The sequence below is a fragment of the Pezoporus occidentalis genome, unplaced genomic scaffold (assembly GCF_034315485.1).
Source record: "Pezoporus occidentalis ecotype Australia unplaced genomic scaffold, CSIRO_AGI_Poc_V1 ctg156, whole genome shotgun sequence".
Lineage (NCBI taxonomy): Eukaryota > Metazoa > Chordata > Aves > Psittaciformes > Psittacidae > Pezoporus > Pezoporus occidentalis.
The window spans coordinates 1585391-1604975 of record NW_026913383.1 but is presented as its reverse complement, the minus strand read 5'-3'; the positions used below and the strand labels follow the sequence as shown (position 1 = coordinate 1604975).

The 19585-nt window shown below is 35.1% G+C and overlaps 1 protein-coding gene across 5 annotated transcripts in view; it reads right to left on the bottom strand.

Moving 5' to 3' along the window:
* Window positions 1-682: 682 nt before the first annotated feature.
* PCDH10 (protocadherin 10) overlaps window positions 683-19585 on the bottom strand; it is a 33419-nt gene continuing 14516 nt past the window's right edge. For 2 of the 5 annotated variants that reach the window (XM_062611719.1, XM_062611720.1), the window contains exons 5-7: window positions 6639-6728; window positions 4632-4706; window positions 683-2279 (exon numbers count right to left, since the gene is read on the bottom strand). In XM_062611719.1, the coding sequence (XP_062467703.1) occupies window positions 4672-4706; window positions 6639-6728 (125 nt within the window). In that variant the 3' untranslated portion in view covers window positions 683-2279; window positions 4632-4671. The remainder of the gene's footprint in view (window positions 2280-4631; window positions 4707-6638; window positions 6729-19585) is intronic. The other 3 variants (XM_062611723.1, XM_062611724.1, XM_062611722.1) reach the window with 2 other exon arrangements.

The window sequence follows — 19585 nt, the reverse complement described above, 5'->3', positions numbered from 1 at the left end:
AACCTGTAGGAGACTCAAGGTCCTGCTACCTACAGCTAAAGAAATATTTCACTGCTGTGTTTGCTCAAATCAACAGCTATTGTTGGTGCTTTTAAATGGTCATGTTTTGTATAATATATAAATTTTAAAAAGGATCCCACAAAATATTTTGTAGTTATACAAACGTGCTAGATATACACATTAAAAGTGTTTAACAAGCATATTATTTTTGTTTGGAACATTAAATTAACAACTTCAGGTCTTGATCCAGTTTTTGTTTGCACAAAGAGCTCTCACAAACTGATCAGAAGTCTTGTTTGGGTCTGTAGGAGGATGGTTCCATAAAGGTGATTTATATACTTCTATCTAAAAGAAACTGTCATTATAAACAATCAAACAAAAAAATGGTAACAAAAGGAAGAAACCCAAACTTTTTTATGATATAGCAGTGGCTAAGTAACTTCCCCCATGTTCATCCTATTCTAACATTGTTGGCGATATCAGAATTTCTATATAATGGCATGGTCTGAACTCCACTGCAGTTGGTGAGAGGTTTCCCTGTCTTCCTGAATACTGAATCATTGCTAGGAATTTGTTCAAGTTTGACTAGGCATTTGCTGATAACACAGTGTTCTCTCATTTGTTTTTGATATCAGACATATTAAGATACATTGGAGGAAAATAACCACAATACAAAAAGAAAAAAAAAGAAAAAACATTTTACTAGATTTTTACATTTAGTAAATGGTACTTAAACTCCATGGACATGAAAGTAATTTTAAACTTTACCTTTGAAATTTTATCTTTTTCAATATTTCATAGAAAAGAAACGCTCTAAGATACCGTTCCAGACCACAGAATTATTACAGAACAGAAAGAATATATGCAAGGGCTTCATCCTTTTCCCAACAAAGATGAGAGCCAACCCTATTTAGCTCCAATGGGAGAAAGGTTAGCTGAGAATGTGCCATGTTCCTAATTTCAAATCTCCTTTGTGATAAAAGAGTCAATAGCTTGGCATATACTTTACCTTTGCAATTTGAATTCTATCAACAACTATTCCTAGCCACAAGAGAAATATTTTTAGGCAATATATTTGTATAGTTTCACAAAACTATGTCAAAGAGAGATGTGTGGGTATTTGTGTGTGTGTATGGACATATGAATACTTATGAGTTTGGGATGATTTTCTTAAATTACTTAACTTCACTTACATTATATCTTACACTGCAAAATGTACAGACACCCAGTGTTCTTTTTTAACAACATATACAGGTGAATTTATAGAGCCTTATAAAAGATTTTGTGATTCCAAATTAAAAACCATAGAAATATAATCAAAATAATGGAGAGTGATTTATACCTCTGATAGTACATAGCGCTCATTCTGGTAACATTGACAGCTGTATCTTTGGCATTGAAAATTCATTACAACTTTTAGACAAAATGTTGTTGCTTACAGCTTTTTTTTTTTTTTTTCAACAAGAAAAAACAGGATTGACCAAAATATGAATATTGGGGAAGTACTATTAAAGTTTTAATTTATTTTCGGTTTTAGCAAGGATAGCTTAGGAACCCTGAATTACCTTCTCAGTTTAGTGTATGGTGTAGACTGTATGAATCCATTTAAAAATCAACTAAGTTGTACCACATTTTTCGGAAAATTATATATAATATAATATATATATTTTATATTTATTTAGAAGCTTTGAAATAGTACAGTAAACACTTTGCAACACGGTGTATAAACTACAGAATGTCTTTGATAATTTTGTGGGTCTTCAGATTAACAACATTTTTATGACCCACGGGTGAAAAGAACATGATCACAATCTCTCTTGTAAAGTTGGAATAGTTTGGGGAACACTCTATCACACAAAAATAATATAAAACAGTCAAGTTTAAAACAGTGATATTGCATTTATAATGCACATTTTTTTTATCTGTACGATTGGCTTCTTGTGGTGAATATAAACATCTAAAGGGCTCAGTGACATTTTGGAGAGAGAAAGATATATAGTGCTGTAAACAGGCACACACTGATCAGAGAGGCAAGATCAGTTGCCTCTGAAGTTCCTACAGTTCTACACATTTCAACTCATTTCTCAGGCCTGCTGAGAGCAATTAGGTCCTATTGTTGGCCATGATGTCTCCAACAGCACACAAATCCTTCAGTTACACAGAACTGGATGGCCAAGATAATGAAGTTGAAAATTGATGCTTTTTGTTGGTCGACTTTTGTGCAAATCATGCTGCTTCAGGTAAGTCCTGTAGAAGTGACTAGCATATCCTTTTCCGTGCTGCAGGAAAGAAAGAAAGACACTTCTGAGAGAAAAAAAAAAATATGTATATATATATATATATATATATATAAAAATCAGTCTCCAACAGTTCTTAGGTTTAGTATTTCCTAAGAGAGTAGAGAAACAATCAAAACTTGTCACAAACTGTTGCTTAAAATCCTCATGGTAGCAAACAGTTTGATATTGATTCACTTTTCAGACAAAAGTCTTTTGGAGGCTTGATAGTCTGAAAACCAAACTTCATATGCTGCTTTATTATTCTGTCTGGCATGTCATGGCAAGTATTCCAATGTGCCTATACAGACTCAGTATAAGAACAAGGCAAGTAGCCAGACTTGCAGGTTCTATATTACTGGCATTTCCAAGCCCATTTTTTCCCAGTTCAGCTTGTTATTTTAAGCTAGGTCTAGAAACCCCCAAAGATTCTGAAGTCGGTGTTCCTTCTCTTTCAAACTGAACCATTATCCTCATCAACAAATGACCCTTTAGTCTGGTTTGACAGACAAAAAAAATGGTGCATTAGTGCTACAATTCAAATTTCAGCATTTACTGTCAGGCTGGAAATTAACTCATGTTACACAGATGAAGAAGGTCAATGCATTAGCAAACCCATATCCTAATCCAGCAGCTGCAGTAGCTTTATTACCTCAAGACACTGGCTATTTTAACTGTAATTGGGAGCAAAGGTAACAAATGATTTGTACTAGCATTCAGGAAGACCCTGGGTTAAATTCTGATCTCAGTCACACATGAAGCTGGGACAAGGAACTAGCTCACACTGAAGTATTACTATCATCATCACCTTTGTTATTGTTTAATAAAGCTTGTAATAATAAAATCAGGTTTTACCTTAGCTCCAAATCAGCTAAATCCCTACCTGAAATTCAGTATATTTCTATGCACAAAGTGTTACAACTAAAACAGAAAGCAATTTTTAGAACAAATCCTTGAATCAAACCAGCCATGTATACATATTGATGCTTGCATGCTGACACACAAACACATCCATTCTCCAATCCATTTAACATAAATATATACATTAGTCATACTCATTCATGATATATATTCACCAGTAAACATATGATATGTATCTACAGTATCACAGGGAAGTTAAGATTACTTATAGGAACATGTTAACCTGGGTGTTTTCTGTTTGTCTAATCTATCCTGCCTATGCCACAGGAGGTACTAGAAAAATGGGGAAGACATTTCTGTATAATCTATCTGTTTAACACACAGACAATTGCCAGACATGTTATTAACATTAAAACATCTAATATATTATGTTTGGGATGTTTCAATTCTGTAGCACACTAGTAGCATAATTAGGATTTTTTTAAAGTTTTTGCAAGATATTTTTTAACATTGCAGTTAAGGCTGAGATCAGAATCTTTATGATGTTTGGATGGAGTATATGATCAGACCAATCAAGTTTCTAGACATCTTTTAAAATATCTTTTTAAACATTACAAGACACAATCATTCCAGTTATAGTAATAGCAATAACAAGGCTTATATTTGATCCTTAAAACTTTTTTTACAAAAGTCCACTAATCACTTCTCCTATAAATATGTAAGTGCAGTAGTCTAGATTGATGCCTGATATTGAGGAACTCACACTGCAGTACAGGCACAGTACTTTTCCACGGTAGAAAACTATCCAGATAGGCAGCCAGGGCAATTGTTGCTTTTGTGCAGCACTACTGTCCTTCTGCTCCTGTCTGAAGCTGAGCATTGGTGGTGTTGATGTGGAACTTGAGGTGTGCAGCAAAACCTGATTACACTATTCTTTCATATAACACAGAGACTGAGTTACTGGCTGTGTCTAGTCTTTTGCCATATAAATTAGTGCATTGTTTTCATTTCTAAACTTCAGTTAATATGCCTATATGACATACCGGGCCATTTTATAACTAAATATTACACAAGACAGTGCAGAACACCTGCAACTTTTCCCACCAACAAAAATCCTTGTCCCAAATCCCAAAATACCCTCTGCCAACACATAAAATGCACTGGATTTCAAAGGCAACTTTTGTCTTTGGTGTTTTTTTGGTATTTGCACAGAAATTCATGTGCAAGCAAATCTTTCCACCTTTACACCAGCGTCTGTCTTTTTACAGATGGGGAATATAAACCAGAGAGGTTAAATGGAAAGGAGGATGGACTTAGCTTAAAACGGAGGGGAATGAAAGTTCTGACATCTGCTTCTGGCTCTCTGTGTGTGTGTGTGTGCGTGTGCATGTGTGTGTGCATGCATGCGTGTTCATAAACAAGCTTTAAGAAGAAATACTAAGCCTCTCTGTATCACAATTTCTCCATCTGTAAAATGGGAATAATATTGCTTACCTATCTCCTAGAAGTGCAGGAAGGTTTAAATCACTATTCTTTATAATCCACTTTGAGATCCAGAGATGGCAAGTGCTATAGAAATGGAAGTATCAGAGTCAGTGTAAGAGCTGGAACAAGAACACCATCATTTCTGGTGCCTAATATCTCCTCTGAGATCACAGCTCTCTCATCTCTATTTTATCTTCTGTTCCGAACTCTCAAAACTACTGCACAGGGAAGCTTCAAGTCTGTGCGAGTATGGATACCAGTTAGAAAGAGGGGTTTAATAATAAGCAGGTTCATAATTCTGTTAATGACATTATATTGTTTGTACATATATTCTAATAGTATTTGATGTGAACAAGACAATTAAAGAATCATAAGTATTCCAGTTAAAATTCTTAGGATACGTGATTTGTGCTGTACTAACTACCGATTCTTCCCCAAAGACCTTAACAAAAATTTTGAGTGTTACAGTAAGAGCACTTACTGCATAAAATTTTTACGGAATTGCAATAAAAACTGGAAATAAAACCCAGCAAAAATATATTAAGATTCATTTGATCCTCAGTACACATTAGTAAGGCTCTCATTCAGCGAGATAGTTCTGTGTAGACTGATGAGAGAAGACATGTAAGACAACAGTGGCAGATGAACAGAAAAATAAATGAAAAACACTAACGCAAGAAACAGAAAAGAGAAAATGAAGTATGCGATGATTATTCCTAGCTTATGAATCAGAAATGAACAGAAAACACTGTATAGCCCTAGTCTCTTTACAAATCTTCCCCCTGTTGTGAATCATCCTATTGCATCCAAAGTTGATGTCAGACTGCTACTTTACAGCCATGAATACAGTCATATACATTTCCTCTTTTGGCAAACTCTAGAAGGGATTGCCTGTACTTGGAAGATTTTCAAACTCTCTGAATCAAAACCTTCTCCTGCTTAGTACTGCTAGCTGATCTAACTGGGGCAGAGAGAAGGCCTACAGCTTTCTTCCACATCTGACAACCAAAGCAGCAGTAGGAAACACATCCTATACCTTCTATAACAATTGTCACTTTTGCTCTAGACTATATTTAAGAGTTCCATAAACTCCCACAGCATTATATGTGCTGTAACAGAATGACTGCTGAGCTCCCTCAGGAGCCAACAGTCTAAAGATCCAAATGAACACCTGGGTAATAAAATCTCCAAAGTATATCAAGTGCCAGGAATGCTGCTGCTATTACAGAAATACTGCTGATCCCCATTCATTTTGGAGAAAGAAGACACTTGAACTGAAAACCCTCTCTTTTAAATCAAAGAAAGCCAACCAACAGGAGAACAGGGGGAAAAGCCAGTACGTAAACTGCCATCTTGCTATTTCAGATCCAAGTGCTGTAAGTTAGCACAGTATTTAAGGAATATTTGTCTTCATGTGGGCTTTCAGATATGGCCTTCTATGCAAGCACTCAATGCATTATGTTTTTTGTATGAGTCTCCTGTGAAAAATGTGTGCCTCCTTATGTCACATTTTTGCAGATCAAGTGGTCTCCATGCAACCCTGCAATTGATACAGAGATTACTGGGAGGCTGTCATCTCCTCCACTGCATTCAGAAATATCCCAGGTATTCAGGCTTTACAACGAATGCCTTTCTCTTGTAGTGAACAATAATTTAAAAAGGAGTTCATTACCTCAAGTACACTAGGGCAACGTTGTTCTTTAATTAGCAGTATTAATTTTAACACTACTTTTATGGTTTGGTTTACAGTCTATATGTTAAATGTAGCAGATGAAATATTGCCCTTCACTAAGTCCCATTAGCTTTGACAGAGAAATGGACTATTCTAGTGACAACCAACAGGCTGCAAATTCAGCAATCTTACACCAATTGAATAGAGACTGGGACTTAAGTAGTGGTAAAAGATAATCTATATGAAATAACGTGGAGCTCTAGTTCAGTTATCAGCAATTATATTTTTGGAAAGAGGTCAGCAAGTGAATGGGAATGCAGAGTAAACTATTATAGTTCCCTCACCCTTTGAAGTGGTGCATCCAGGTAAAGGGTGAGACACACGGCTTGGGCTGGGGGATGAAGGATAGGGATTACTCTGCAGCCACCCATGTTCTGTGGATGAAAATGCCAGTCATTGCAGGTGTCAATTCAGTATCTTTTGCAATCCATAGTATTTTTTTTTAAATGAGTTATTACTTAAAGAGGCTTTTTAAAGCACTGCTAGTATTTTATGAAAATTCCACTACTGCTGTTACAAAAACAGATTATCTAACCAAGTCCAATAAACTTTGGTACACAAATATGAAAATAGCATTTTACTCCTACACTTCGTCCTCATGAACTAGTTTTAAGGGGAAGTTTTTTCCCCGTTTTCTTCCATGGCTTTATTTAAGAGATTTTGTGCTTCAAATCTATGTACTCTGTAGAGCAAGCCTGGGTAAAATAGCTTGTGTTCCAGATGCCCATGTTACATTTTACACAATAAATGTGATCCTGTTGAGTTGGTATTACATCAAATAATTGACAAAAAGATGGAACATACTTACTTTTGTACTTTAAAAAAAAGAAGCCAACTCTTCCCTAATCTCAGTGAGTCAGCTGGCTCTGGTGGCCACTGTTTATGTGCTTATGTATATGTCTGAAGACTCCTGAAAGCCACCAACGGAGTTAGGTAAGAACGAGACCACATTCTGCCTGATCATTTCTGGCACGTGACAAGATAGGAAAGGCAGGAGAGCTCCTGCAGGCGAACATGTGCATTGCACCAAGGCAGACTGTCCCTAATAAAGATACGGAATTCAGTATGACTGAAAAGTTCTTTCTGGGATCTGCAAAACCCCAAATACAAATTTCGATTCTAAACCAAACAAACAGCATCTGGACTGATGGGTACAATTGCCCAGATTTCATTGAAACAAAGAAAGAAAAGAAGTGAGCCTTAAATCTTCAGGCTGTGAATAAATGAAGTAGGGTAAAATGCAAAAGTTTGCAAATATTGCACTGAATCTTTTCTGGAAATAGACTTGCTTTTAGCTAAATAAATAAATCCCACAGACCATTAAAATATTTCCTTCCTTTGCAAATACACCTTTACTTCTGGAACAAAGGTGATTATGTCAAAAAGCTATCTTTTGTAAAAAGTAAAAAATGTAACCACATATATTGCCCTTTTGTCTTGCATTAAATGCATACATTTCCATGTCTAAATTCAATTAAAGCGATTCAAGAAACAGTGATTCCCTGCCAAGTCAAAATTTGTCACTGGTGAACACTGCACTGACCGTAATTTACTGGACATGATTAATAGTGTTACCTGCGATAGTGTTACTTACAAAAAAGGGGAAAGAGGTTTGTCCTTTGTATTTAAATACAAAACCACCACTTCTGAAATCTGAACAACAGATTTTTTAAAAACAGTTTATTGACCAAATTTCTGACTGACACACATTGCCATTTCTATTAGCTTCAGTTCAAGATTAGAAAGTACACACTTAAAAAGATATTTTTGATGTTTGCAACATGTCTTGGTAAATATTTTCATATTGCAAGAGGGATGCCTGATACAGTGTTGACACATCACGACAGTCACTGCAATGTTTCTCTGGTACTACTGAGTGCTCTAAGATTTATACTGTACATGGACTTAGCTTATCCTCTGGGAAAAAAATCAAACCAAACCAAAACATTTCAGTACTTAAGTACCCAAGTCCCAGGTCATGCGACAAAATTTCCCTTTGTTTAGGCCTATCCTCAGGCATAGGCTTAACTTTAAGCACTGACTTTAATAAAGAGGTGCTTTACATTAAACATACGATTAAGAAGGATTTTGTTTTGAACCAAGTCCTGGGTTTTGCAATTACTGTTCTGGGGCACATAAGATATGTGCATTTGATTTTCTGTTCTAAATGTTGACTTTTTTTTTTCACTGCAGCAACAGCCCAGTGGCATAATACACGTCAGATTTGATTTATCTCTGGTTGCCATTATTTACTACAGAAACAATGCTCTAGCTACTACAATTCAGCACAGAGAGTGCTAAGCTATATTATATACTGTACCATAAAAAATACCGAAGACAGTTTTCCCACAAGATACAGTGAGCAGAAGAAAGCATTTTTGTCTTTCTGTACTATTATAACTATACTAGCTACCTGAAAACACTAAAGATAATACATGGCATTACCATTATATTCAGAGAATAATGGAATATTTAATTTTACATGAGTTCTTATAATTATGTATTGCATTAAGACCAATTAAATAACTCCTAAATTATTTCTGATATATGTCAAAATTAGCAATCATAGTCCCCAGGAATACTCCATATTCTCCATCAACTACTTGCTCTAGAAATGCATGCGCTTTCTAGTAGCATATTCCCAATCTTCCTGATTCACTCCAAGTTAACAATTTTGGTATTATCCTTAGTAATATCAGTACTGGATTCCCCTGGCTTTTATTTCTTTTCACAAAATTTGCTTATGTATTTGCATGCAGCAATGCCTTCTTCTCTTCAGTATTGTTCTTTTTTTCCTCCATGTGGTTTTCAGTTGGGTTTTGTCTGTTTGCTTCAAAATTCACCATTTTATTGCACTCTTCTGAAATCTACTATATAAATCTCTTTAAGCTGACAAGCCTAAAAATGAACATGTCAGTCCAAGAGTTAACCAATGCAGAATTCACTAAAGGCTGGCTACAATGTGACTTAAAATTCTCAGCGCCCTGGGGAGAAAAGCCATTCCTCCTAAATTGCTCCTAAGTGCCTAACTTCCCAAAAGATTCGAGGCAGAAGACATGTACAAGTCACCATTTGGTGGCCTCCAGAGGTGCCTAAATTAGTCATGGTGGATTTGGCCTGAAATAATGAAATTTACTTGTTCTTACACAAGATAACATGCATTACAGTATTACATCAGCATCACACTGTGTAATCCTACAAAACTTCTCGTTGCCTTGATCTTTCCTCCACCACCTCCCTCTCCTAACAGGAATTAGGTGGCATCAGGATCTGGCAGGTATGCCCTCTCTCTTTTTGTAAATGTTTTAATTTGCAATTTATAAAGGACAGTACTTAACATTATTTTTCATGAGTGGCATACACTCAGATTTCAGAGAGTCCTTCCCAGTTTACCAAGACAATATACTTAATTGTGTCATATAAACGTCTGACAATCCTTTTGAAACTTCTCCTATTCAAAAAGACATATTGGCTTCATTTCTATCCATGAATGAGGTTTGCCCATGCTTCTTTGTCACTTACGACTACAAGAATGAAATGATTTATATCCACATTATTAAAATTTCTCAGCCATATCCAGCAATATATGGGAGCCATAAAGTTCGACCATATTCAATCTCCTTCCAGGAATGGTTCCTGGCCTGTGCTCTGACACCTGCATCATGTCTAGGACTTGTTAGGGAAGAAAGCTAGCTGACACAGGCTACAGGCAGCCACAGAGCGCAGGAGAACAGAAAATAGCATTCCAGTGCTGGGAAGGATGCTGTTTAATAATTAGAAGCAGTGGAGCCATATCAGACATGAAGAATATTGCAAGTACAAAGCACACAGCACTTCACCTCAGGTAGAGCAGAAAAAGCAGTTATTACTGCATCTCATTTGTAAGCAAGAACTTCTTTAGACCTCAGTTCCTACCAGTACCCGCAGCTGTGTGCAGTGACATTCAATTGTTGTCTAAATTCCAGTTCAGAATAGATGGATGTCAAATTAAAGCACAAACAGGCAACTAAAGAAGTCACAAAGTGACAGAATTTTACCCTGACATAAGATGAATCCACAGTATCAACACCTACAAAATTCCTTATGAATAAAGAAAGGTTGCATTCAAGCAGTTTCCTTAATAAATCCTTTTCCAGTGCTGAATGCAGCCATGATGCTGGAGGTGAAAAGATAAAGTCAGAGGACTCAGGTCACTTGCTAAAACAGGAGTCTGTCATCCCTGTAACTTCTTTGGTGAATCTACTCTGCATCCATTTTTTTTCCTTTCTAATTCACATTATTCTTGATTACCTGTGAAAACGTCATGTAAAATAACATCATTTACACATACGAAATAAATTCATGCATATGCAAGAAATGCAGATTTACTCTTGCAACTCATATATGCACAGAATTTTCAGGCAGAATTTAGGAAGCAAGTTCTGCAGATTTGCCTCCCCATGTCCCTAATAGTTTCCCCAACCAATAAGCACCGTTATCCTATCAAAGAAAGAGTTTGAGAGTTTGGATTTTCAGTGAATCCACACTGATTGCTATCATCGCATTTAGTTTATTAGGTACTGAAGTTAAAATTATATTCTAATTGTCTGTATCTCCTACTTCCTGTCTTAGAATAAGGTACCAAATACATCATTTTTCACTCTTCTGACATCACCATACTACGTTTCTAAAACAAATTAAATATATTGACAGGTACTTCCCAGCAGCAGCCATGCTACTGCTAGCGGTGGATTCTCAGTGGCTAGTGTACAAATAGAGCTGTTTATATGCTTGCCACATAAATAGCAACACCAATCCCTGTAGCGTGCTTGTCCAAACACAATAAATAGATGCAGTTCTTTCTTTTACTGGCTATTTGTTGCATTCTTTAAATGGCTTTCCCTATTTTTCCTTCTTTGGCTAAGAAATTGAAAAAGGAACAGTGGATGACATTGGAAAATCAGAGTGACTGTGTGCAGCAAAAGGGACAGAAACAAGAGTAACTTCCTCTGCTGTGCAGGCCAAGGAGTTCCTCAGGTGGACGCAAGCAGAGAGAAAAAGACTTTGCTGAGAACAAACCCAAGATTAGGCACACATTCAATTCTCCAGCTCCTGACTGTCACAATAAAGAGGTTTGTACATTTAAGAACAGCATTTATTCGCAATGAATAGAATTTGCCTATCAAAAATAAATAACTTTAGTGCCTTTGAAAATTTTAACTGCAAACATCTTATTGGTTTCCAAAGAGACTCATGTCAGTAAGTGGCTAAATTACTTTTGTCACAGGATTTAAATTTGTAGGACAAGAAGCATTTTTGAATTTTTAACCGGCGTAACACAGTAATCTCAAAAATTACTCCTCAACTTCAAGCAATCTTTGGGCTGATCTTTTTCATAAATTACATAAATGAATAAATATCGCACCAATCTGAGATAGCCAGATATACAAGACTTCTATGTGTTCCAGTCAGAACTGGCAAATACAGCCTTCTACAGCTACTAGAGGACAAGAAACAGTCGGAATGACATGTTTTAAAGACAAACTAAAAATATAATTTTCTTTCAAGTAACAGTTACTCAGGTTGTTTTAACTTGCTCAGTTATTTTCCTGCACTGTAGTTGCAAAGAGCTCTAGAGTTGTCTAAGGTAAAAGATGCTATGTAAACCTAAAAATGGGTACATGTTTTCACCAGTATTTTGTGCAGTAGAGGGTACTGTTAATTCTGTCCAAGATGACAGTTACATAAACAGATTCAAGCAAACAGTATTTATATATAACAGCTAACCCTGTGCTTTGAAAGTAAAACAAGAATGCTTTTTTTTTATTGTTTTCATTGCATATTTATATATTCCTTTCTAATTTCACTATCTGAAGTATCCATTTCCTTTCCATTATTGCAGTAATACTCTGTAAGTGTTCCTCCCTTTGAGCAATAGCTGCAAGAGGAGTATGTTCTGATGAAGAATGCAAACCAGTTATGAATGTGAGATAAAAATACCTTTCAGAAGTTATGCAATAATCATTGAACAATGAATCATTATAAGTGGTTTATTCAAAACACAGAGTGCCAACAATAACAAGTAAAACTACATCATAGCCTTGCTCTTCCCTTATTATATTTTAATTGGTATTACCTGTTTATTTTAGGTTTTGTAAATCTTTAATTACCTAATTGAGATGTTGTATCTGAAGTGGCAAACTTGAGGTGTAAGTGAATAAATCTCTTAGCATTTCAGATAAAGCAAAAAAATAGAGACGTTCGATTGGATTTTTTAGAAAAGTATTTAATTAGGTTTCCTAGCATTGTTAGATGTCATCTTTTCAACTCAGCCTCCACTTTTGCTGAGCAATTTTGCACGTACAAAGCCATTCTCATTTGTCCAGAAATAAGAACTGTACCCTGTCCCAGAGATAAACTCCTGAATATAAGTGAAGAGTTTCACTGTCTGTAGCAGGAAATGCAGGATATTCAGCTATGCAGATCAGAATTAAAGTTGAAAGATACAATTTTAACATTCTTTTTGAGTACAAAACCATACTATTCAAAAAGGAACAACTCTTTTACTATGCACACATCATTTGTTTATTCATACCAATAAAAATTGCATTTGAATGCCAGTTCAGTTTGTTTTGTTTTTTTTTTAATCCAGCATCACAATGTTTCCTTTCTTCTTACCCCAAGAACTGTAATTTGTACATGCAACTTATTGGTGCCAATTTGTTTGCTTTTATTTCAAAGTATATTGCATTTCTACTTCAAGTATGTGTGAAAATCATAACTCAAGTTAAAAATTATTAATGAAGGGATCAGACAGCTCACAAGTTTACCTGATTTGTATTAGAAACCAAATAGGTTAATTTTAAAAGTAAAACTATAGACAGGCCTAATTTAAAAAAAAAAAAAAAATTAGCAAGTATCCCATTCAAAATAGCTATTATGTTTATGCAAATGCAATGCTATAGTGTCTATCACAGCTGTGACAAAACTACACAAATAATCTCCAGAAAGGAGATGTAACTAAACAAAAAAAAAAAAAAAAAAAAACACCCCAAAAACCCAAAGAAATTCTTCCATTAGTAGATACACAAAATTGTAATTTCCTCTTTTTTTTGAGAACTTCTCCAAAACAGCAAAGACTACTTGCTTAAAATATCTTTCCTATATTTATGTTAAACATCAGCAGGAAATGTTGTGTTACATATCCTGCCATGCAGAAATAGGCCTTTATGATCCTAACTAGATCAAAATACCCCAAAAATATTTACATGCACTTTTTTTATTCCTTTGAAAAATGATCAAAGGATCGTGAGGCACTTCTTGTCCTGGTATAAACACATGAATGTTTTTCTCCTCTAGGTCATTTGTTCTAATCTAATCAGGGCGATGGATAATGACTGTAAGTTAAACTGTTCTTTCTGCTAGCTCTGTAGTAGATTATTGGAAATGAATTGATGGTCCAATTCCTAAACACTGAATTGTGCGTAAGACTTTTTAAAGCTTTTTGATTTCATTTGCACACCAACTTGACTAGTATAAGTCAAGCTGAACATGTGAAAAATATTTTGTAGAACAAGAATGTCGGACTACATCTATAGTTTCACACAAACATAGAGACTTTTGCTCAGACCCACGTTTCCCTGACTGCACACAGAACTTCACAGTACCTCTACTGCAGGGTGAGTCGATGGCTACAGAACAGAGGCTATAGTACAAGGATAAGTTCACCTTTGAAGATTTTGGATAATACAAACAAGTCCCATGCAAGTCATTTGACTCTGCTACCCTGAATCTATGTGCATCTGTCAAAGGTAGTGTTGATGTTTAATAACTATGCCACACAAATCAAAAAATCCCCAAAAAGGGGATATTTTTCCCCTTCCAATTTGCTTTGCTTAATGGCCGGCTTTTTGGCGAAGCGACCAGCTTTTTTATTCTCTCTCTATATATACCTATGTCATACCTAATACGATAAAATCCTCATACGATAAAATCCTCACTCAATGGTTGATGGTGTTGGCAATAATTACCAAGATAATGATATAGTTTCATCAATGAAGATGAAAATGCTTGTGTGTATGTAGAAAATATTGCAGAGCTAATTAGGGGGCTACTTTAAAACCCTGCTATATTTCAGAATATCTGCTTGTAGAAACACTGTTAATCTGCGTAGTAAAATTTGCCTTTATGTAGTTTATTTTAACTGGCTTTTGAAGTAGCTTAACCTGTGCTAAAGCAATTTTTTTAGAGCAAAGTAAGTATTTCTACAGACAAACTTAAGGTATTGTGTCAATTTTTAACTGCGTTCATATATCAAGATTCTTAATAGGAAGAAAAAAATGTTCTATCACTAAAGTGAGTATGTAACACTAGGAAAATTCTCAAGTACTATAAAAGGAATGCACATCTAGAATGATCCACAATTACATAAAAATACTGTAAATTATAGACCAAAGCACTACTGGATGTAATGATGCTGATCCCACTGTTACCTTCTCAGTACCTGGACCAAAGTACTAGAAATAAATCAGAATCAGACTGATCAGGTATTCATTGTGAAGACAGTCTCTGTTAGATAATTTACAGAATCCAGCACAACAGTGTTTGAATTTTGCATTAGGTTTCGGTCACTACAATAGGAATACTTCTAAAAATAATGGTTAATATAACCACCACTGCATAAAAAAAAAAAAAATAAATAGAAATGCTCAGAATCTACTTTAAACATATAGGAACTGTTCAAAAGGTAGGTCTGGGTTTTTTTTCCTCATCAGTGTTATTTCACTGATTTTCTCCAGTCAAGTTCAGAATCTCGTATTTTATGAACATTCAAATCATTATGAAAATTTCTTAACTGTTTGAAGAAGGGCAGTATTCAAATCACATGGATGAGTAAGAAAAGTTAGTGTAAATTATGCACTAAGAAGTGCGTATACATTGGAAGAATCCTGGACACACTGTATGTTTTCAATCCCACCACAATTTATTGATTCCATCACAATTTTATAACTTGTATTCATAATAAATACTTAAAACATGAGTGAAAATATATTCTTTATACTATATTATTTGAGTTCAAAAAGTACAAAACACTTTTGAGTACAAAATACTTTTGGTGTACTCTACTAAAATAATGAACAGAACATGTATGTTTACGTAGAAATTGGTGTGTGAATAAATCTAATGGCTTAGACCAGTAAGGTGAAAATTTGACAATGGGATACAGAGAAACCCTTTCCAGTATGAGCATTTATATCCTTTTCTACAATATAATTTTAAACATAGCTGCTTCTGGTTTCATTTATCCATGCAATGACCTCAAGCAACACAGAAAAATACACCCAAATCCCCAGTAGTGAGCCTTTGGTTTCAATCATGCCCCAAAATAATAAATTTTACAATTACTGTATTATTTGCGTCAAGTGTGTACCATCTTATCAAACATGAATGATTTTACTAGTTTATGACCTACCTGCCCTTCAACTTTTGCTGCCTTGTTGCGCTCTTATCACTGAGAATGGCAAATGAAAGTGCCCAGCTTTCATGCAGTCTCCTTTTTTTTTACTTCATGTCCCTATCACAGATTGTCTGAATTAATTGGTAATAAACTTCTGATATGAGTTTGCATAGAAATATTTTTAGCATTTTTGCTTTTATGCTATGTATTTCTATGGCATTAATAAACTAGAGCAATATAGGGATATATTTTCTGTAAGGTTTTTGTAATAGTTTTTTTGTATTTTTAATCCAATTCCTTTTTACAACCTGGCATTTTATTTGCTTCTTGCTGGCTTTGTACATTGGGGGATACTTTTCCAGGAATTACTCGAATTATTCCATGGTCTTTTTTCCTCAAGAAGAGTTCAAATTTCTCATAATCTACATCGCCTTCCTCGTCTGTCATTTCCAAGGTTCTGCACTGAACATGTCCATTGGAACACAGTGAAGGAACCACCAACCTGACACAAACCTCAGCAGATTCACTCATATGGCACAGTAAAAGCTCCACATAGAGATACTGGTTTATATTTGTAGCTATTGTGTTAATGGCACAACTTAAAAAGTAAGCTCACCCAGTTGTTCCATTGTGTTGACACTGCTCTGCAGCTTTCAATTCAGAGCAAGCTAGGTCAGAAGCAGACTTTTTTTCTGGACCATGCACCGCTGTGCAATGTGGGCATACTTGGTTGTTGGAAACTTGATTGATCTAAACCATTTTCTGTCATCTGCAAATACCGCATCATTTCTCTCATTTCAGCTAATTAATTCTTTTAACTCCATGGATCTCTGCATAAACACTTGGGGAACTCTGCTTCTGCTAAAATGTTTTATTTATCCTTATGAATTTTTACCTTGGGCAGAGAGTCTGGTAATGCTCTGCCCTGTGTCAACACTTGCTTACTTTTGTAGCTTCTTCTACTAAACAAAAGCAATGTTAAAGGCTTTTTTTTGACAGTTCAAATACACTATATTGATTAATTCCCACATACTCTACCAAAATTCTAATAGCTTGACAATCTTTCTGTGCAGTTATCCTGGACAGATGCCAGCTACTTTATTCCTGAACCCCCAACGTTATAATTTTGTGTCCTATGCATTTCTCACTGGTTTCTACTGTACAAAATTTTCTAGCACTTTTTTAAACAATAAGCACATTATCTGTCATTTGTTATCTGTCATTCTTTGGTTACTAGCTTTTGTTAGAAACTGAAAATTAAAGAAACACAAAAGCCACTGACTTCTAACTTGTTTTAGTCAATTTTTCAACAACATCCTCTTCCATGACTTAGTCATGCACATTTATTTGAAATGGCTACCTGGGACTGTGGCTTTCTGAATATGGCTTTCTTCCTCCATCCCTCCCTTAGTAAATATAAATGCAAGAAACAGTTTAGAGTCTCTGCAATGTCCCTGTCCTCACTAACTGCAGCTCAAGAGACCCACCAACTCTCTACTAGCTTACTACACTTGACGTCTTAAAAATTGTCTATATTCACATGCCTTTGGCTATTTCCCCTAATCCCTCTTATCTCCACTAATTGCTATCCTAAAGTTTACCTGCTAGAACTTATGCTTCTTTTGTGGTTGTTTTGCTTAAGAACATTTCTTTTTTTAAGAGACCTCTTTAGTTCATATAGGCTTTGTATTCTGCAATATACTTTTTCTTCTTTGCTACTGATTTTTTATATGTCCATTTTTATACATGCTGCAACTTTTTATACAGTATTTTTGCTGAATATGAAGGTTCTGTTTCATACTTTTTTTTTAAATCATTTTACTGACAAACTGATTTTGATATGACCTTCTTTAGTAAGAAGTTGAATTTAATTTTATTACAGCTGCAATTACCCAGTGGCTCAACTAAAGTTCCTTCTGAATGAAATTCGTCTTAAGAATTCTTCTTGCTTTATTAATTATTAATAATTATTTACTCATTGTTACAACTATTGTGCTCACTTTCTTCTCTTTGCTCTTGTTATTTGCTATACAACTATAATATAAAATTTTACTAAAGAAAATATTCAACAAGAGAAAATAAAACAGCGAAATATTACTCTTGTTTTTTAGCAGTTTTAGCTTTGAGGTCAAAGAAAAAAAGCAAAATTAAACCTGGATTATTAAGTGTGGATTATGTAATATCACTCCTTTATATTGTTTACTTCCCACATTTTACCTCCAATTTTTATGCCCTTGTCCAGGAAAGTGTAAAATGTAGACCAGTGTCTATATGTAAGCACGTTGTTCAATAATACTGCTTATGTTAGCTGAACAAAATATAAAATCCCTAAACTGTCAATAAAATAGGTATTTCACTGTTGTTTCAAATAAAACTCCCAGGCCTAGAATAAACCAGAACAGAACTACCCTTGTTGTGTCACCAGATAAAATCACCATTGTAATGCACAGACTACATCAGAACTCTGTTTTGATTAGACCATCGGTGCTACAAAACAAATTTTTAAATGAAGTGATGGAGATTGAATTAGTACTGCTAGAGTACATCTTACTACTAAGATTCTTAGATGTAAATGATGGAAGACCAGCTTGGGAAAAACAGTTATGAGTTGTTAGGTCATAGTTAAGTGAAGTTTCACACTGGTCTTTAGAGTACAACCAGGTGATTGACACCTGACAGCCTACACAAAATAAACTGATCATATCGGGACACGTTTTTTAGGAATGGCATTCACATATGAGAATTAGTTTCCAAATTTAGAAGTTTTCAGTATAGCAAAACTAAATAAAGTGGCAAAAAGACCTTTCTCAAAGACTGAAATACCTGGAAAACTAATTAAGATGGGAGAACTGACCTGTCTGTTCTGAGTATGATCTGTAGCAAAGATCTTCACATGCCAGGACTGCCAGTGCAGCACCCCTCAAAACAACTAAACACTTTATTAAAATAAAGAAATTAATATGATTCAGTGAGATTCTCTTTTTTTTTTTTACCCTGATCTGCTGTCCTAAAGGACTCCTGTTGCTTTAAAAAGGATATGTGTTGCAGTGTTAATGTCTTTGGCTTATTTGGATGAGATAAACATTGTAAACTCTTGAAGTCAAGGAGATTAAAGTCTCTAATAAAACACAGAAGGCTGCTAAGTAGAATGAAAAGACATATTAGATCAAAGTATTACTCAAGGGTTCTACAACTGGCTGAGACTCCAAAAGGAATTATGAAGATCTTTTTGAGATCTATCACACTCTTTCATACCACCCAGCCATAGTCAAAAGGATTACTAAAGAAAAAGGCAAGATTTTGGAACAAGCAGAAGGCACAGAAGAGCACTGACAAAAGTCAGTACTATGTAGGCTGAAAGATGATCAGACTGAAGGCAAAAAGTTTTGACTTCTTCCTTGCAACCCTGAATGCTAACTATGTTTATAGTTACTTCAAAATAACACACACACTGTTTATTCACAAGATACTGCTTAATCATAAAAAGAAGCTCCTAGGACAGCTCTCTCAATTTTAGTCTCAAAAAATGTTAGCTGGGCGATGTCAATGTTTAAACAATCTATCCAAAAAAACTTTGGAAATAATCCAGCATCAGAAAACAAAATTGAGCAACTCCCCCACTGATATCAGCTGATACTTTTGTTGTTGACTATCATGTCATACTAAAAACAACCAAGGTTTTGTCTTTTTTTCAAAAGCACTGAACAATGCCTTCTTCAGCGGTGCCTGAATCCAAGAGAAGCCATTTTTCCCCACTGCTCCTAAAATGATGTCTGTATTATCCCTACTATGAAT